Source organism: Scyliorhinus torazame, chromosome 25 (genome assembly GCF_047496885.1).
Source record: "Scyliorhinus torazame isolate Kashiwa2021f chromosome 25, sScyTor2.1, whole genome shotgun sequence".
Taxonomy (NCBI): domain Eukaryota; kingdom Metazoa; phylum Chordata; class Chondrichthyes; order Carcharhiniformes; family Scyliorhinidae; genus Scyliorhinus; species Scyliorhinus torazame.
The window spans coordinates 15,507,529-15,528,784 of NC_092731.1; the positions used below are offsets into that span (position 1 = coordinate 15,507,529).

Below are 21,256 nucleotides of genomic sequence, written 5' to 3' on the forward strand. Positions count from 1 at the left end.
CCGTACCCCAGTGAGAGTCAGTGTGTGTGGATCCCGTACCCGAGTGAGTGTCAGTGTGTGTGGATCCCGTACCCCAGTGAGAGTCAGTGTGTGTGGATCCCGTACCCCAGTGAGAGCCAGAGTGTGTGGATCCCGTACCCGAGTGAGAGTCAGTGTGTGTGAGACCCGTATCCCAGTGGGAGTCAGTGTGTGTGGGACTCGTACCCCAGTGAGAGCCAGTGTGTGTGGAACCCGTACCCCAGAGAGAGTCAGTGTGTGTGAAACCCATACTCCAGTGAGAGTCAGTGTGTGTGGGACCCGTACCCCAGTGAGAGACAGTGTGTGTGGGACCCGTATCCCAGTGCGAGTCAGTGTGTGTGGGACTCGTACCCCAGTGAGAGTCAGTGTGTGTGGGACCCGTACCCCAGTGAGAGTCAGTGTGTGCGGGTCCCTTACCCCAGTGAGAGTCAGTGTGTGTGGGACCCGTACCCCAGTGAGAGTCAGTGTGTATGGGACCCATACCCCAGTGAGAGCCAGTGTGTGTGGAACCCGTACCCCAGAGAGAGTCAGTGTGTGTGGAACCCGTACCCCAGTGAGAGTCAGTGTGTGTGGGTCCCGTACCCCAGTGAGAGTCAGTGTGTGTGGAATCCGTACCCTAGTGAGAGTCAGTGTGTGTGAGACCCGTACCCCAGTGAGAGTCAGTGTGTGTGGGACCCGTACCCCAGTGAGAGTCAGTGTGTGTGGATCCCGTACCCCAGTGAGTGTCAGTGTGTGTGGATCCCGTACCCCAGTGAGAGTCAGTGTGTGTGGATCCCGTATCCCAGTGAGAGTCAGAGTGTGTGGATCCCGTACCCGAGTGAGAGTCAGTGTGTGTGGGACCCATACCCCAGTGAGAGTTAGTGTGTGTGGAACCCGTACCCCAGTGAGAGTCAGTGTGTGTGGAATCCGTACCCTAGTGAGAGTCAGTGTGTGTGAGACCCGTACCCCAGTGAGAGTCAGTGTGTGTGGGACCCGTACCCCAGTGAGAGTCAGTGTGTGTGGAACCCGTACCCCAGTGAGAGTCAGTGTGTGTGGAACCCGTACCCCAGTGAGAGTCAGTGTGTGTGGATCCCGTACCCCAGTGAGAGTCAGTGTGTGTGGATCCCGTACCCCAGTGAGTGTCAGTGTGTGTGGATCCCGTACCCCAGTGAGAGTCAGTGTGTGTGGATCCCGTATCCCAGTGAGAGTCAGAGTGTGTGGATCCCGTACCCGAGTGAGAGTCAGTGTGTGTGGGACCCATACCCCAGTGAGAGTTAGTGTGTGTGGAACCCGTACCCCAGTGAGAGTCAGTGTGTGTGGGACCCATACCCCATTGAGAGTCAGTGTGTGTGGGACCTGTACCCCAGTGAGAGTCAGTGTGTGTGGGACCCATACCCCATTGAGAGTCAGTGTGTGTGGGACCCGTACCCCAGTGAGAGTCCGTGTGTGTGGAATCCGTACCCAAGTGAGAGTCAGTGTGTGTGGGACCCGTACCCCAGTGAGAGTCAGTGTGTGTGGGACCCGTACCCGAGTGAGAGTCAGTGTGTATGGGACCCATACCCCAGTGAGAGTCAGTGTGTGTGGATCCCGTACCCGAGTGAGAGTCAGTGTGTGTGTGACCCATACCCCAGTGAGAGTCAGTGTGTGTGGGACCCGTACCCCAGTGAGAGTCAGTGTGTGTGGGACCCGTACCCCAGTGAGAGTCAGTGTGTGTGGGACCCCTACCCCAGTGAGAGTCAGTGTGTGTGGGACCCGTACCCCAGTGAGAGTCAGTGTGTGTGGAACCCGTAACCCAGTGAGAGTCAGTGCGTGTGGAACCCGTACCCCAGTGTGGGTCAGTGTGTGTGGGACCCGTACCCCAGTGAGAGTCAGTGTGTGTGGGACCCGTACCCCAGTGAGAGTCAGCGTGTGTGGGACCCGTACCCCAGTGAGAGTCAGTGTGTGGGACCCGTACCCCAGTGAGAGTCAGTGTGTGTGGGACCCGTACCCCAGTGAGAGTCAGTGTGTGTGGGACCCGTACCCCAGTGAGAGTCAGTGTGTGTGGAACCCGTACCCCAGTGAGAGTCAGTGTGTGTGGATCCCGTACCCCAGTGAGAGTCAGTGTGTGTGGATCCCGTACCCCAGTGAGTGTCAGTGTGTGTGGAGCCCGTACCCCAGTGAGAGTCAGTGTGTGTGGATCCCGTACCCCAGTGAGAGTCAGAGTGTGTGGATCCCGTACCCGAGTGAGAGTCAGTGTGTGTGGGACCCATACCCCAGTGAGAGTTAGTGTGTGTGGAACCCGTACCCCAGTGAGAGTCAGTGTGTGTGGGACCCATACCCCATTGAGAGTCAGTGTGTGTGGGACCCGTACCCCAGTGAGAGTCAGTGTGTGTGGAACCCGTACCCCAGTGAGAGTCAGTGTGTGTGGGACCCATACCCCATTGAGAGTCAGTGTGTGTGGGACCCGTACCCGAGTGAGAGTCAGTGTGTGTGGATCCCGTACCCGAGTGAGAGTCAGTGTGTATGGGACCCATACCCCAGTGAGAGTCAGTGTGTGTGGATCCCGTACCCGAGTGAGAGTCAGTGTGTGTGTGACCCGTACCCCAGTGAGAGTCAGTGTGTGTGGGACCCGTACCCGAGTGAGAGTCAGTGTGTGTGGATCCCGTACCCGAGTGAGAGTCAGTGTGTGTGGGACCCGTACCCCAGTGAGAGTCAGTGTGTGTGGGACCCGTACCCCAGTGAGAGTCAGTGTGTGGGACCCGTACCCCAGTGAGAGTCAGTGTGTGTGGAACCCGTACCCCAGTGAGAGTCAGTGTGTGTGGGACCCGTACCCCAGTGAGAGTCAGTGTGCGTGGAACCCGTACCCCAGTGAGAGTCAGTGTGTGTGGAACCCGTACCCCAGTGAGAGTCAGTGTGTGTGGGACCGGTATCCCAGTGAGAGTCAGTGTGTGTGGGACCCGTACCCCAGTGAGAGTCAGTGTGTGTGGGACCCGTACCCCAGTGAGAGTCAGTGCGTGTGGGACCCGTACCCCAGTGAGAGTCAGTTTGTGTGGGACCCGTACCCCAGTGAGAGTCAGTGTGTGTGGGACCCGTACCCCAGTGAGAGTCAGTGTGTGGGACCCGTACCCCAGTGAGAGTCAGTGTGTGGGACCCGTACCCCAGTGAGAGCCAGTGTGTGTGGAACCCGTGCCCCAGAGAGAGTCAGTGTGTGTGAAACCCATACTCCAGTGAGAGTCAGTGTGTGTGGGACCCGTACCCCAGTGAGAGACAGTGTGTGTGGGACCCGTATCCCAGTGCGAGTCAGTGTGTGTGGGACTCGTACCCCAGTGAGAGTCAGTGTGTGTGGGACACGTACCCCAGTGAGAGTCAGTGTGTGCGGGTCCCTTACCCCAGTGAGAGTCAGTGTGTGTGGGACCCGTACCCCAGTGAGAGTCAGTGTGTATGGGACCCATACCCCAGTGAGAGCCAGTGTGTGTGGAACCCGTACCCCAGAGAGAGTCAGTGTGTGTGGGACCCGTACCCCAGTGAGAGTCAGTGTGTGTGGGTCCCGTACCCCAGTGAGAGTCAGTGTGTGTGGAATCCGTACCCTAGTGAGAGTCAGTGTGTGTGAGACCCGTACCCCAGTGAGAGTCAGTGTGTGTGGGACCCGTACCCCAGTGAGAGTCAGTCTGTGTGGAACCCGTACCCCAGTGAGAGTCAGTGTGTGTGGAACCCGTACCCCAGTGAGAGTCAGTGTGTGTGGATCCCGTACCCCAGTGAGAGTCAGTGTGTGTGGATCCCGTACCCCAGTGAGTGTCAGTGTGTGTGGATCCCGTACCCCAGTGATAGTCAGTGTGTGTGAATCCCGTATCCCAGTGAGAGTCAGAGTGTGTGGATCCCGTACCCGAGTGAGAGTCAGTGTGTGTGGGACCCATACCCCAGTGAGAGTTAGTGTGTGTGGAACCCGTACCCCAGTGAGAGTCAGTGTGTGTGGGACCCATACCCCATTGAGAGTCAGTGTGTGTGGGACCTGTACCCCAGTGAGAGTCAGTGTGTGTGGGACCCATACCCCATTGAGAGTCAGTGTGTGTGGGACCCGTACCCCAGTGAGAGTCCGTGTGTGTGGAATCCGTACCCAAGTGAGAGTCAGTGTGTGTGGGACCCGTACCCCAGTGAGAGTCAGTGTGTGTGGGACCCGTACCCGAGTGAGAGTCAGTGTGTATGGGACCCATACCCCAGTGAGAGTCAGTGTGTGTGGATCCCGTACCCGAGTGAGAGTCAGTGTGTGTGTGACCCATACCCCAGTGAGAGTCAGTGTGTGTGGGACCCGTACCCCAGTGAGAGTCAGTGTGTGTGGGACCCGTACCCCAGTGAGAGTCAGTGTGTGTGGGACCCGTACCCCAGTGAGAGTCAGTGTGTGTGGGACCCGTACCCCAGTGAGAGTCAGTGTGTGTGGAACCCGTAACCCAGTGAGAGTCAGTGCGTGTGGAACCCGTACCCCAGTGTGGGTCAGTGTGTGTGGGACCCGTACCCCAGTGAGAGTCAGTGTGTGTGGGACCCGTACCCCAGTGAGAGTCAGTGTGTGTGGGACCCGTACCCCAGTGAGAGTCAGTGTGTGGGACCCGTACCCCAGTGAGAGTCAGTGTGTGTGGGACCCGTACCCCAGTGAGAGTCAGTGTGTGTGGGACCCGTACCCCAGTGAGAGTCAGTGTGTGTGGAACCCGTACCCCAGTGAGAGTCAGTGTGTGTGGATCCCGTACCCCAGTGAGAGTCAGTGTGTGTGGATCCCGTACCCCAGTGAGTGTCAGTGTGTGTGGAGCCCGTACCCCAGTGAGAGTCAGTGTGTGTGGATCCCGTACCCCAGTGAGAGTCAGAGTGTGTGGATCCCGTACCCCAGTGAGAGTCAGTGTGTGTGGGACCCATACCCCAGTGAGAGTTAGTGTGTGTGGAACCCGTACCCCAGTGAGAGTCAGTGTGTGTGGGACCCATACCCCATTGAGAGTCAGTGTGTGTGGGACCCGTACCCCAGTGAGAGTCAGTGTGTGTGGAACCCGTACCCCAGTGAGAGTCAGTGTGTGTGGGACCCATACCCCATTGAGAGTCAGTGTGTGTGGGACCCGTACTCCAGTGAGAGTCAGTGTGTGTGGATCCCGTACCCCAGTGAGAGTCAGAGTGTGTGGATCCCGTACCCGAGTGAGAGTCAGTGTGTGTGGGACCCATACCCCAGTGAGAGTTAGTGTGTGTGGAACCCGTACCCCAGTGAGAGTCAGTGTGTATGGGACCCATACCCCAGTGAGAGTCAGTGTGTGGGACCCGTACCCCAGTGAGAGTCAGTGTGTGTGGGACCCGTACCCCAGTGAGAGTCAGTGTGTGTGGGACCCGTACCCCAGTGAGAGTCAGTGTGTGTGGATCCCGTACCCGAGTGAGAGTCAGTGTGTGTGGAACCCGTACCCCAGTGAGAGTCAGTGTGTGTGGGACCCGTACCCCAGTGAGAGTCAGTGTGTGTGGGACCCGTACCCCAGTGAGAGTCAGTGTGTGGGACCCGTACCCCAGTGAGAGTCAGTGTGTGTGGAACCCGTACCCCAGTGAGAGTCAGTGTGTGTGGGACCCGTACCCCAGTGAGAGTCAGTGTGCGTGGAACCCGTACCCCAGTGAGAGTCAGTGTGTGTGGAACCCGTACCCCAGTGAGAGTCAGTGTGTGTGGTACCCGTACCCCAGTGAGAGTCAGTGTGTGTGGAACCCGTACCCCAGAGAGAGTCAGTGTGTGTGGAACCCGTACCCCATTGAGAGTCAGTGAGTGTGGGACCCGTACCCCAGTGAGAGTCAGTGTGTGTGGGACCCGTACCCGAGTGAGAGTCAGTGTGTGTGGATCCCGTACCCGAGTGAGAGTCAGTGTGTGTGGGACCCGTACCCCAGTGAGAGTCAGTGTGTGTGGGACCCGTACCCCAGTGAGAGTCAGTGTGTGGGACCCGTACCCCAGTGAGAGTCAGTGTGTGTGGAACCCGTACCCCAGTGAGAGTCAGTGTGTGTGGGACCCGTACCCCAGTGAGAGTCAGTGTGCGTGGAACACGTACCCCAGTGAGAGTCAGTGTGTGTGGGACCCGTACCCCAGTGAGAGTCAGTGTGCGTGGAACCCGTACCCCAGTGAGAGTCAGTGTGTGTGGGACCCGTACCCCAGTGAGAGTCAGTGTGTGTGGGACCCGTACCCCAGTGAGAGTCAGTGCGTGTGGGACCCGTACCCCAGTGAGAGTCAGTGTGTGGGACCCGTACCCCAGTGAGAGTCAGTGTGTGTGGAACCCGTACCCCAGTGAGAGTCAGTGTGTGTGGGACCCGTACCCCAGTGAGAGTCAGTGTGTGTGGAACCCGTACCCCAGTGAGAGTCAGTGTGTGTGGAACCCGTACCCCAGTGAGAGTCAGTGTGTGTGGGACCCGTACCCCAGTGAGAGTCAGTGTGTGTGGGACCCGTACCCCAGTGAGAGTCAGTGTGTGTGGAACCCGTACCCCAGTGAGAGTCAGTGTGTGTGGGACCCGTACCCCAGTGAGAGTCAGTGTGTGTGGGACCCGTACCCCAGTGAGAGTCAGTGTGTGTGGGACCCGTACCCCAGTGAGAGTCAGTGTGTGTGGGACCCGTACCCCAGTGAGAGTCAGTGTGTGTGGAACCAATTTATTTAAATAGCCCAATTCCTTGTTTTTCCAATTAAGGGGCAATTTAGCGTGGCCAATCCACCTACCCTGCACATCTTTGGGTTGTGGGGGCGAAACCCAGGCAGACACGGGGAGAATGTGCAAACTCCACACGGACAGTGACCCCGGGGCCAGGATCGAACCCGGGTCCTCGTCGCCGTGAGGCAGCAGTGCTAACCCACTGCGCCGCCGTGCTGCCCTCGTGCGGAACCAATTGAAAGGAAATGAATTAATCACTTTGAAGGAGCAATGACCGCGTTAGGTCGGAGGTTTTACCGTTTGATTTGTGGGACAGTCACATGCGCGCTGCCCCTTTCAGAGTCGCTGGCCGTCTGACCTTTCTGATGTGTGGTCCAGCGCGTTCACGTTGCTCGGTAGTAGCTGGAACTCGCTGATGCGGATTCGCTCGGCCTTCCTGGAGAGGATTGAATAGTAGACGTAGACCTTGCCGTTCCTCTTGAAGCTGGGGTGAAAGGCGAGACCCAGGAAACCCCTCTCGTCCCCGAGCCAGGGAGAGGTCAGCACGGCCTCGGTCAGGTTGAGGAACGGCCGACTGACCTTCGACCCGTTGGCCAGGTAGGCCCAGACCAGGCCCACCTGCTCGGCTATGAAGAAGCGATGAGTCCCGTCCGCGGCGTGCAACATGGCCACTGGGTTGCGGAGCCGGTTGGCCACCTCCTTCAGGCAGATCTGGAGGCAGCCCTCGGGGTCCGCCCGCACCGCCCCCAGGTTGGCGTTGAGGCGGTTGCTGGACAGGACGTTGGGGTAACAGTATTCCGGGTCCCGGAGCACCAGGTAGCCGCAGAACCTCTCCCGGTCCGACTCCAGATCCATCGTCCGCTGGTCCCCGGTCAGGAGGCTGAGGGTCGAGCGGCACCGCTTCCAGAAGTCGGTGCAGTAATCGGGGCAGAGGCCTGGCAGCATCCGAACCGGCGTGTTGGCATCTTCCGCGTCGTACAAGTGAGCCGCAAACGGGGAGCAGCGCTGAGCAAGAAAACAAAAGAAATTGCATTTGTATAGCGCCTCCCACGGCCTCGCGATGCCTGAACCCGTTTCACGGCCTTTGAAGTAAGTTTGAAGCCATCTCCGTCCTGTGGGAAAATGGCCGCCAATTTGGGCACGTAATCCCCCACCCACTGCAACGTGATAATGACAACACGATCAGATGTTCACTGAGGGAAATATGTTGACAAGGACACTAGCAAGTCTACCCCAGCTCTTCAAAGAGCAGCCAACAATCTTTAATCCCCCCCCCCCCTTGGAAATGATTCATTTCCAAAGCATTGGCTGATGATTCAATACATCCCACCTCCAGCCACAAAAATGTGCCTTTGCTTCCCTCAGTGAGATGTGGTAAAGGCTAATTGCGTTTCCCGTTAGCCTGGGGGTGGGAGTTAGTTAACTGGAGAGGTCGCTGAGTCAGACACGCCGAGTCAGACACGCCGAGTCAGACACGCCGAGTCAGACACACCCAGTCAGACACGCCCAGTCAGACACGCCCAGTCAGACACGCCGAGTCAGACACGCCGGGTCAGACACGCCGAGTCAGACACGCCGAGTCAGACACGCCGGGTCAGACACGCCGGGTCAGACACGCCGAGTCAGACACGCCGAGTCAGACACGCCGGGTCAGACACGCCGGGTCAGACACGCCGGGTCAGACACGCCGAGTCAGACACGCCGGGTCAGACACGCCGGGTCAGACACGCCGAGTCAGACACGCCGAGTCAGACACGCCGGGTCAGACACGCCGAGTCAGACACGCCGGGTCAGACACGCCGGGTCAGACACGCCGGGTCAGACACACCCAGTCAGACACGCCCAGTCAGACACGCCGAGTCAGACACGCCCAGTCAGACACGCCCAGTCAGACACGCCGAGTCAGACACGCCGAGTCAGACACGCCCAGTCAGACACGCCCAGTCAGACACGCCGAGTCAGACACGCCCAGTCAGACACGCCCAGTCAGACACGCCCAGTCAGACACGCCCAGTCAGACACGCCGGGTCAGACACGCCGAGTCAGACACGCCGAGTCAGACACGCCGGGTCAGACACGCCGGGTCAGACACACCCAGTCAGACACGCCCAGTCAGACACGCCGAGTCAGACACGCCCAGTCAGACACGCCCAGTCAGACACGCCGAGTCAGAGACGCCGAGTCAGACACGCCCAGTCAGACACGCCCAGTCAGACACGCCGAGTCAGACACGCCCAGTCAGACACGCCCAGTCAGACACGCCCAGTCAGACACGCCCAGTCAGACACGCCGGGTCAGACACGCCGAGTCAGACACGCCGAGTCAGACACGCCCAGTCAGACACGCCCAGTCAGACACGCCCAGTCAGACACGCCGAGTCAGACACGGCGAGTCAGACACGCCCAGTCAGACACGCCGAGTCAGACACGCCGAGTCAGACACGCCGAGTCAGACACGCCCAGTCAGACACGCCCAGTCAGACACGCCCAGTCAGACACGCCGAGTCAGACATGCCGAGTCAGACACGCCCAGTCAGACACGCCCAGTCAGACACGCCGAGTCAGACACGCCCAGTCAGACACGCCCAGTCAGACACGCCCAGTCAGACACGCCCAGTCAGACACGCCCAGTCAGACACGCCGAGTCAGACACGCCGAGTCAGACACGCCCAGTCAGACACGCCCAGTCAGACACACCCAGTCAGACACACCCAGTCAGACACGCCCAGTCAGACACGCCCAGTCAGACACGCCCAGTCAGACACGCCCAGTCAGACACGCCCAGTCAGACACGCCCAGTCAGACACGCCGAGTCAGACACGCCCAGTCAGACACGCCGAGTCAGACACGCCCAGTCAGACACGCCCAGTCAGACACGCCCAGTCAGACACGCCCAGTCAGACACGCCGAGTCAGACACGCCCAGTCAGACACGCCGAGTCAGACACACCCAGTCAGACACGCCGAGTCAGACACGCCCAGTCAGACACGCCGAGTCAGACACGCCCAGTCAGACACGCCCAGTCAGACACGCCCAGTCAGACACGCCGAGTCAGACACGCCCAGTCAGACACGCCCAGTCAGACACGCCCAGTCAGACACGCCCAGTCAGACACGCCGAGTCAGACACGCCCAGTCAGACACGCCCAGTCAGACACGCCCAGTCAGGCACGCCCAGTCAGACACGCCCAGTCAGACACGCCCAGTCAGACACGCCAAGTCAGACACGCCCAGTCAGACACGTCCAGTCAGACACGCCCAGTCAGACACGCCGAGTCAGACACGCCCAGTCAGACACGCCCAGTCAGACACGCCCAGTCAGACACGCCCAGTCAGACACGCCCAGTCAGACACGCCCAGTCAGACACGCCGAGTCAGACACACCCAGTCAGACACGCCCAGTCAGACACACCCAGTCAGACACGTCCAGTCAGACACGCCCAGTCAGACACGCCGAGTCAGACACGCCCAGTCAGACACGCCCAGTCAGACACGCCCAGTCAGACACGCCCAGTCAGACACGCCCAGTCAGACACGCCCAGTCAGACACGCCGAGTCAGACACACCGAGTCAGACACGCCCAGTCAGACACGCCCAGTCAGACACGCCCAGTCAGACACGCCCAGTCAGACACGCCCAGTCAGACACGCCGAGTCAGACACGCCCAGTCAGACACGCCCAGTCAGACACGCCCAGTCAGGCACGCCCAGTCAGACACGCCCAGTCAGACACGCCCAGTCAGACACGCCGAGTCAGACACGCCCAGTCAGACACGTCCAGTCAGACACGCCCAGTCAGACACGCCGAGTCAGACACGCCCAGTCAGACACGCCCAGTCAGACACGCCCAGTCAGACACGCCGAGTCAGACACGCCGAGTCAGACACGCCCAGTCAGACACGCCGAGTCAGACACGCCCAGTCAGACATGCCCAGTCAGACACGCCCAGTCAGACACGCCCAGTCAGACACGCCCAGTCAGACACACCCAGTCAGACACGCCCAGTCAGACACGCCGAGTCAGACACACCCAGTCAGACACGCCCAGTCAGACACGCCCAGTCAGACACGCCCAGTCAGACACGCCCAGTCAGACACGCCCAGTCAGACACGCCCAGTCAGACACGCCGAGTCAGACACGCCGAGTCAGACACGCCCAGTCAGACACGCCGAGTCAGACACGCCGAGTCAGACACGCCCAGTCAGACACGCCCAGTCAGACACGCCCAGTCAGACACGCCCAGTCAGACACGCCGAGTCAGACACGCCCAGTCAGACACGCCGAGTCAGACACGCCGAGTCAGACACGCCCAGTCAGACACGCCCAGTCAGACACGCCCAGTCAGACACACCCAGTCAGACACGCCGAGTCAGACACGCCGAGTCTGACACGCCCAGTCAGACACGCCCAGTCAGACACACCCAGACAGACACGCCCAGTCAGACACGCCCAGTCAGACACGCCCAGTCAGACACACCCAGTCAGACACGCCGAGTCAGACACGCCCAGTCAGACACGCCGAGTCAGACACGCCGAGTCTGACACGCCCAGTCAGACACGCCCAGTCAGACACACCCAGTCAGACACGCCCAGTCAGACACACCCAGTCAGACACGCCGAGTCAGACACGTCCAGTCAGACACGCCCAGTCAGACACACCCAGTCAGACACGCCCAGTCAGACACACCCAGTCAGACACGCCCAGTCAGACACGCCCAGTCAGACACGCCCAGTCAGACACACCCAGTCAGACACGCCCAGTCAGACACGCCCAGTCAGACACGCCCAGTCAGACACGCCGAGTCAGACACGCCCAGTCAGACACGCCCAGTCAGACACACCCAGTCAGACACGCCCAGTCAGACACACCCAGTCAGACACACCCAGTCAGACACGCCCAGTCAGACACGCCCAGTCAGACACGCCGAGTCAGACACGCCCAGTCAGACACGCCCAGTCAGACACACCCAGTCAGACACGCCCAGTCAGACACACCCAGTCAGACACACCCAGTCAGACACGCCCAGTCAGACACGCCCAGTCAGACACGCCGAGTCAGACACACCCAGTCAGACACGCCCAGTCAGACACGCCCAGTCAGACACGCCGAGTCAGACACACCCAGTCAGACACGCCCAGTCAGACACACCCAGTCAGACACGCCGAGTCAGACACGCCGAGACAGACACTCCCAGTCAGACACGCCCAGTCAGACACGCCCAGTCAGACACGCCGAGTCAGACACACCCAGTCAGACACGCCCAGTCAGACACGCCCAGTCAGACACGCCGAGTCAGACACACCCAGTCAGACACGCCCAGTCAGACACGCCCAGTCAGACACGCCCAGTCAGACACGCCCAGTCAGACACGCCCAGTCAGACACGCCCAGTCAGACACGCCCAGTCAGACACGCCCAGTCAGACACGCCCAGTCAGACACACCCAGTCAGACACGCCCAGTCAGACACACCCAGTCAGACACACCCAGTCAGACACGCCCAGTCAGACACGCCCAGTCAGACACGCCGAGTCAGACACGCCCAGTCAGACACGCCCAGTCAGACACGCCGAGTCAGACACGCCGAGTCAGACACGCCCAGTCAGACACGCCCAGTCAGACACGCCGAGTCAGACACGCCCAGTCAGACACGCCCAGTCAGACACACCGAGTCAGACACGCCCAGTCAGACACGCCGAGTCAGACACGCCCAGTCAGACACGCCCAGTCAGACACGCCCAGTCAGACACGCCCAGTCAGACACGCCGAGTCAGACACGCCCAGTCAGACACGCCCAGTCAGACACACCCAGTCAGACACGCCGAGTCAGACACACCCAGTCAGACACACCCAGTCAGACACGCCCAGTCAGACACGCCGAGTCAGACACGCCGAGTCAGACACGCCGAGTCAGACACGCCCAGTCAGACACGCCGAGTCAGACACGCCCAGTCAGACACGCCCAGTCAGACACGCCCAGTCAGACACGCCCAGTCAGACACGCCCAGTCAGACACGCCCAGTCAGACACGCCCAGTCAGACACGCCGAGTCAGACACGCCCAGTCAGACACGCCCAGTCAGACACGCCGAGTCAGACACGCCGAGTCAGACACACCCAGTCAGACACGCCCAGTCAGACACGCCCAGTCAGACACGCCCAGTCAGACACGCCCAGTCAGACACGCCCAGTCAGACACGCCGAGTCAGACACGCCCAGTCAGACACGCCCAGTCAGACACACCCAGTCAGACACGCCCAGTCAGACACACCGAGTCAGACACGCCGAGTCAGACACGCCCAGTCAGACACGCCCAGTCAGACACGCCCAGTCAGACACGCCCAGTGTCAGACACACCGAGTCAGACACGCCCAGTCAGACACGCCCAGTCAGACACGCCCAGTCAGACACGCCCAGTCAGACACGCCCAGTCAGACACACCGAGTCAGACACGCCCAGTCAGACACGCCCAGTCAGACACGCCCAGTCAGACACGCCCAGTCAGACACGCCCAGTCAGACACGCCCAGTCAGACACGCCCAGTCAGACACGCCCAGTCAGACACGCCCAGTCAGACACGCCCAGTCAGACACGCCCAGTCAGACACGCCCAGCCAGACACGCCCAGTCAGACACGCCCAGTCAGACACGCCCAGTCAGACACGCCCAGTCAGACACGCCGAGTCAGACACGCCCAGTCAGACACACCCAGTCAGACACACCCAGTCAGACACGCCCAGTCAGACACACCGAGTCAGACACGCCGAGTCAGACACGCCCAGTCAGACACACCCAGTCAGACACGCCCATTCAGACACGCTGAGTCAGACACGCCCAGTCAGACACGCCCAGTCAGACACGCCCAGTCAGACACGCCGAGTCAGACACGCTGAGTCAGACACGCCCAGTCAGACACGCCCAGTCAGACACGCCCAGTCAGACACGCCCAGTCAGACACGCTGAGTCAGACACGCCCAGTCAGACACGCCCAGTCAGACACGCCCAGTCAGACACGCCGAGTCAGACACGCCCAGTCAGACACGCCGAGTCAGACACGCCCAGTCAGACACGCCCAGTCAGACACGCCCAGTCAGACACGCCCAGTCAGACACGCCCAGTCAGACACGCCCAGTCAGACACGCCCAGTCAGACACGCCGAGTCAGACACGCCCAGTCAGACACACCCAGTCAGACACGCCCAGTCAGACACGCCCAGTCAGACACGCCCAGTCAGACACGCCGAGTCAGACACGCCGAGTCAGACACGCCCAGTCAGACACGCCCAGTCAGGCACGCCCAGTCAGACACGCCCAGTCAGACACGCCCAGTCAGACACGCCGTGTCAGACACGCCCAGTCAGACACGCCGAGTCAGACACGCCCAGTCAGACACGCCGAGTCAGACACGGCCAGTCAGACACGCCCAGTCAGACACGCCGAGTCAGACACGCCCAGTCAGACACACCCAGTCAGACACGCTGAGTCAGACACGCCCAGTCAGACACGCCCAGTCAGACACGCCCAGTCAGACACGCCCAGTCAGACACGCCCAGTCAGACACGCCCAGTCAGACACGCCCAGTCAGACACGCCGAGTCAGACACGCCCAGTCAGACACGCCCAGTCAGACACGCCCAGTCAGACACGCTGAGTCAGACACGCCCAGTCAGACACGCCCAGTCAGACACGCCCAGTCAGACACGCCCAGTCAGACACGCCCAGTCAGACACGCCCAGTCAGACACGCCCAGTCAGACACACCGAGTCAGACACGCCGAGTCAGACACGCCGAGTCAGACACGCCGAGTCAGACACGCCGAGTCAGACACGCCCAGTCAGACACGCCCAGTCAGACACGCCCAGTCAGACACGCCCAGTCAGACACGCCGAGTCAGACACGCCCAGTCAGACACGCCCAGTCAGACACGCCGAGTCAGACACGCCCAGTCAGACACGCCCAGTCAGACACGCCGAGTCAGACACGCCCAGTCAGACACGCCGAGTCAGACACGCCCAGTCAGACACGCCCAGTCAGACACGCCCAGTCAGACACGCCCAGTCAGACACGCCCAGTCAGACACGCCCAGTCAGACACGCCCAGTCAGACACGCCGAGTCAGACACACCCAGTCAGACACGCCCAGTCAGACACACCGAGTCAGACACGCCCAGTCAGACACGCCGAGTCAGACACGCCCAGTCAGACACGCCGAGTCAGACACGCCGAGTCAGACACGCCCAGTCAGACACGCCGAGTCAGACACGCCCAGTCAGACACACCGAGTCAGACACGCCGAGTCAGACACGCCCAGTCAGACACGCCCAGTCAGACACGCCCAGTCAGACACGCCCAGTCAGACACGCCGAGTCAGACACGCCGAGTCAGACACGCCGAGTCAGACACGCCGAGTCAGACACGCCCAGTCAGACACGCCCAGTCAGACACGCCCAGTCAGACACGCCCAGTCAGACACGCCCAGTCAGACACGCCGAGTCAGACACGCCCAGTCAGACACGCCCAGTCAGACACGCCGAGTCAGACACGCCCAGTCAGACACGCCGAGTCAGACACGCCCAGTCAGACACGCCCAGTCAGACACGCCCAGTCAGACACGCCCAGTCAGACACGCCCAGTCAGACACGCCCAGTCAGACACGCCCAGTCAGACACGCCGAGTCAGACACGCCGAGTCAGACACGCCGAGTCAGACACGCCCAGTCAGACACGCCCAGTCAGACACGCCCAGTCAGACACGCCCAGTCAGACACACCCAGTCAGACACGCCAGTCAGACACGCCGAGTCAGACACGCTGAGTCAGACACGCCCAGTCAGACACGCCCAGTCAGACACGCCCAGTCAGACACGCCGAGTCAGACACGCCCAGTCAGACACGCCGAGTCAGACACGCCCAGTCAGACACGCCGAGTCAGACACGCCCAGTCAGACACGCCGAGTCAGACACACCGAGTCAGACACGCCTAGTCAGACACGCCCAGTCAGACACGCCGAGTCAGACACGCCGAGTCAGACACGCCCAGTCAGACACGCCCAGTCAGACACGCCCAGTCAGACACGCCCAGTCAGACACGCCCAGTCAGACACGCCCAGTCAGACACGCCCAGTCAGACACGCCCAGTCAGACACGCCAGTCAGACACGCCCAGTCAGACACGCCCAGTCAGACACGCCCAGTCAGACACGCCCAGTCAGACACGCCCAGTCAGACACGCCCAGTCAGACACGCCCAGTCAGACACGCCGAGTCAGACACGCCCAGTCAGACACGCCCAGTCAGACACGCCGAGTCAGACACACCCAGTCAGACACGCCCAGTCAGACACGCCGAGTCAGACACGCCCAGTCAGACACGCCGAGTCAGACACGCCCAGTCAGACACGCCCAGTCAGACACGCCGAGTCAGACACGCCCAGTCAGACACGCCCAGTCAGACACGCCCAGTCAGACACGCCCAGTCAGACACGCCGAGTCAGACACGCCCAGTCAGACACGCCGAGTCAGACACACCGAGTCAGACACGCCTAGTCAGACACGCCCAGTCAGACACGCCGAGTCAGACACGCCGAGTCAGACACGCCCAGTCAGACACGCCCAGTCAGACACGCCCAGTCAGACACGCCCAGTCAGACACGCCCAGTCAGACACGCCCAGTCAGACACGCCCAGTCAGACACGCCCAGTCAGACACGCCCAGTCAGACACGCCCAGTCAGACACGCCCAGTCAGACACGCCCAGTCAGACACGCCCAGTCAGACACGCCCAGTCAGACACGACCAGTCAGACACGCCCAGTCAGACACGCCCAGTCAGACACGCCCAGTCAGACACGCCCAGTCAGACACGCCCAGTCAGACACGCCCAGTCAGACACGCCGAGTCAGACACGCCCAGTCAGACACGCCGAGTCAGACACGCCCAGTCAGACACGCCCAGTCAGACACGCCGAGTCAGACACGCCCAGTCAGACACGCCCAGTCAGACACGCCCAGTCAGACACGCCCAGTCAGACACGCCGAGTCAGACACACCCAGTCAGACACGCCGAGTCAGACACGCCCAGTCAGACACGCCGAGTCAGACACGCCCAGTCAGACACGCCCAGTCAGACACGCCGAGTCAGACACGCCCAGTCAGACACGCCCAGTCAGACACGCCCAGTCAGACACGCCGAGTCAGACACGCCCAGTCAGACACGCCCAGTCAGACACGCCCAGTCAGACACGCCGAGTCAGACACGCCCAGTCAGACACGCCGAGTCAGACACGCCCAGTCAGACACGCCCAGTCAGACACGCCGAGTCAGACACGCCCAGTCAGACACGCCGAGTCAGACACGCCCAGTCAGACACGCCCAGTCAGACACGCCCGAGTCAGACACGCCCAGTCAGACACGCCCAGTCAGACACACCCAGTCAGACACGCCCAGTCAGACACGCCGAGTCAGACACGCCCAGTCAGACACGCCGAGTCAGACACGCCCAGTCAGACACGCCCAGTCAGACACGCCGAGTTAGACACGCCCAGTCAGACACACCCAGTCAGACACGCCCAGTCAGACACGCCCAGTCAGACACGCCGAGTCAGACACACCCAGTCAGACACGCCGAGTCAGACACGCCGAGTCAGACACGCCAGTCAGACACGCCCAGTCAGACACGCCGAGTCAGACACGCCCAGTCAGACACGCCAGTCAGACACGCCCAGTCAGACACGCCCAGTCAGACACGCCGAGTCAGACACACCCAGTCAGACACGCCGAGTCAGACACGCCCAGTCAGACACGCCGAGTCAGACACGCCCAGTCAGACACGCCCAGTCAGACACGCCGAGTCAGACACGCCCAGTCAGACACGCCCAGTCAGACACGCCCAGTCAGACACGCCGAGTCAGACACGCCCAGTCAGACACGCCCAGTCAGACACGCCCAGTCAGACACGCCGAGTCAGACACGCCCAGTCAGACACGCCGAGTCAGACACGCCCAGTCAGACACGCCCAGTCAGACACGCCGAGTCAGACACGCCCAGTCAGACACGCCGAGTCAGACACGCCCAGTCAGACACGCCCAGTCAGACACGCCGAGTCAGACACGCCCAGTCAGACACGCCGAGTCAGACACACCCAGTCAGACACGCCCAGTCAGACACGCCGAGTCAGACACGCCAGTCAGACACGCCGAGTCAGACACGCCCAGTCAGACACGCCCAGTCAGACACGCCGAGTTAGACACGCCCAGTCAGACACACCCAGTCAGACACGCCCAGTCAGACACGCCAGTCAGACACGCCGAGTCAGACACACCCAGTCAGACACGCCGAGTCAGACACGCCGAGTCAGACACGCCCAGTCAGACACGCCGAGTCAGACATGCCCAGTCAGACACGCCCAGTCAGACACGCCCAGTCAGACACGCCCAGTCAGACACACCCAGTCAGACACACCCAGTCAGACACGCCCAGTCAGACACGCCCAGTCAGACACGCCGAGTCAGACACGCCCAGTCAGACACACCCAGTCAGACACGCCCAGTCAGACACGCCCAGTCAGACACGCCAGTCAGACACACCCAGTCAGACACGCCCAGTCAGACACGCCCAGTCAGACACGCCGAGTCAGACACGCCGAGTCAGACACGCCGAGTCAGACACGCCCAGTCAGACACACCGAGTCAGACACGCCGAGTCAGACACGCCCAGTCAGACACGCCCAGTCAGACACAGCCGAGTCAGACACGCCCAGTCAGACACGCCCAGTCAGACACGCCCAGTCAGACACACCGAGTCAGACACGCCCAGTCAGTCACGCCCAGTCAGACACGCCCAGTCAGACACGCCGAGTCAGACACGCCCAGTCAGACACGCCCAGTCAGACACGCCCAGTCAGACACCGAGTCAGACACGCCCAGTCAGACACGCCGAGTCAGTCACGCCCAGTCAGACACGCCCAGTCAGACACGCCCAGTCAGACACGCCCAGTCAGACACGCCCAGTCAGACACGCCCAGTCAGACACGCCCAGTCAGACACGCCGAGTCAGACACGCCGAGTCAGACACGCCCAGTCAGACACGCCCAGTCAGACACGCCCAGTCAGACACGCCCAGTCAGACACGCCCAGTCAGACACACCCGAGTCAGACACGCCGAGTCAGACACGCCGAGTCAGACACGCCCAGTCAGACACACCGAGTCAGACACGCCCAGTCAGACACGCCCAGTCAGACACGCCCAGTCAGACACGCCCAGTCAGACACGCCGAGTCAGACACGCCGAGTCAGACACGCCCAGTGAGACACGCCGAGTCAGACACGCCGAGTCAGACACGCCGAGTCAGACACGCCCAGTCAGACACACCGAGTCAGACACGCCGAGTCAGACACGCCAGTCAGACACACCGAGTCAGACACGCCGAGTCAGACACGCCGAGTCAGACACGCCGAGTCAGACACGCCCAGTCAGACACACCGAGTCAGACACGCCGAGTCAGACACGCCGAGTCAGACACACCCAGTCAGACACGCCCAGTCAGACACGCCAGTCAGACACGCCCAGTCAGACACGCCCAGTCAGACACGCCCAGTCAGACACGCCCAGTCAGACACGCCCAGTCAGACACGCCGAGTCAGACACGCCCAGTCAGACACGCCCAGTCAGACACGCCGAGTCAGACACGCCGAGTCAGACACACCCAGTCAGACACGCCCAGTCAGACACGCCCAGTCAGACACGCCCAGTCAGACACGCCCAGTCAGACACGCCCAGTCAGACACGCCCAGTCAGACACGCCCAGTCAGACACGCCCAGTCAGACACGCCGAGTCAGACACGCCGAGTCAGACACGCCCAGTCAGACACGCCGAGTCAGACACGCCCAGTCAGACACGCCGAGTCAGACACGCCCAGTCAGACACGCCCAGTCAGACACGCCAGTCAGACACGCCGAGTCAGACACGCCCAGTCAGACACACCCAGTCAGACACGCCCAGTCAGACACGCCAGTCAGACACGCCGAGTCAGACACGCCCAGTCAGACACGCCAGTCAGACACGCCAGTCAGACCGCCAGTCAGACACACCCAGTCAGACACGCCGAGTCAGACACGCCCAGTCAGACACGCCCAGTCAGACACGCCGAGTCAGACACACCCAGTCAGACACACCGAGTCAGACACGCCGAGTCAGACACACCCAGTCAGACACGCCGAGTCAGACACGCCCAGTCAGACACACCCAGTCAGACACGCCCAGTCAGACACGCCCAGTCAGACACGCCGAGTCAGACACACCGAGTCAGACACGCCGAGTCAGACACGCCGAGTCAGACACGCCGAGTCAGACACGCCCAGTCAGACACGCCGAGTCAGACACGCCGAGTCAGACACGCCCAGTCAGACACGCCGAGTCAGACACACCGAGTCAGACACACCCAGTCAGACACGCCGAGTCAGACACGCCGAGTCAGACACACCGAGTCAGACACGCCGAGTCAGACACACCGAGACAGACACGCCCAGTCAGACACGCCCAGTCAGACACGCCCAGTCAGACACGCCGAGTCAGACACGCCCAGTCAGACACACCGAGACAGACACGCCCAGTCAGACACGCCCAGTCAGACACGCCCAGTCAGACACGCCGAGTCAGACACGCCCAGTCAGACACACCGAGACAGACACGCCGAGTCAGACACGCCGAGTCAGACACGCCGAGTCAGACACGCCCAGTCAGACAAGCCGAGTCAGACACGCCCAGTCAGACACGCCGAGTCAGACACGCCCAGTCAGACACACCGAGACAGACACGCCCAGTCAGACACGCCGAGTCAGACACGCCCAGTCAGACACGCCCAGTCAGACACGCCCAGTCAGACACACCGAGTCAGACACGCTGAGTCAGACACGCCCAGTCAGACACGCCGAGTCAGACACGCCCAGTCAGACACACCGAGACAGACACGCCCAGTCAGACACGCCCAGTCAGACACGCTGAGTCAGACACGCCCAGTCAGACACGCCCAGTCAGACACGCCCAGTCAGACACGCCGAGTCAGACACGCCGAGTCAGACACGCCGAGTCAGACACGCCGAGTCAGACACACCGAGTCAGACACGCCCAGTCAGACACGCCCAGTCAGACACGCCGAGTCAGACACGCCCAGTCAGACACGCCCAGTCAGACACGCCCAGTCAGACACGCCCAGTCAGACACGCCCAGTCAGACACGCCCAGTCAGACACGCCCAGTCAGACACGCCCAGTCAGACACACCCAGTCAGACACGCCCAGTCAGACACGCCCAGTCAGACACGCCCAGTCAGACACGCCCAGTCAGACACGCCCAGTCAGACACGCCGAGTCAGACACGCCGAGTCAGACACGCCCAGTCAGACACGCCCAGTCAGACACGCCCAGTCAGACACACCCAGTCAGACACGCCCAGTCAGACACACCCAGTCAGACACGCCCAGTCAGACACGCCGAGTCAGACACGCCCAGTCAGACACGCCGAGTCAGACACGCCCAGTCAGACACACCCAGTCAGACACGCCCAGTCAGACACGCCGAGTCAGACACGCCGAGTCAGACACGCCGAGTCAGACACGCCCAGTCAGACACGCCCAGTCAGACACGCCCAGTCAGACAC

At 61.5% G+C, this 21,256-nt stretch overlaps 1 protein-coding gene across 1 annotated transcript in view; it reads right to left on the reverse strand.

The window, feature by feature from the left end:
• Nucleotides 1-21,256, reverse strand: part of LOC140402237 (HHIP-like protein 1) — a 175,069-nt gene that overhangs the window by 120,565 nt on the left and 33,248 nt on the right. Inside the window, exon 2 of the mRNA XM_072489864.1 lies at nt 6,977-7,623. Coding sequence (XP_072345965.1) covers nt 6,977-7,623 — 647 coding nt within the window. The remainder of the gene's footprint in view (nt 1-6,976; nt 7,624-21,256) is intronic.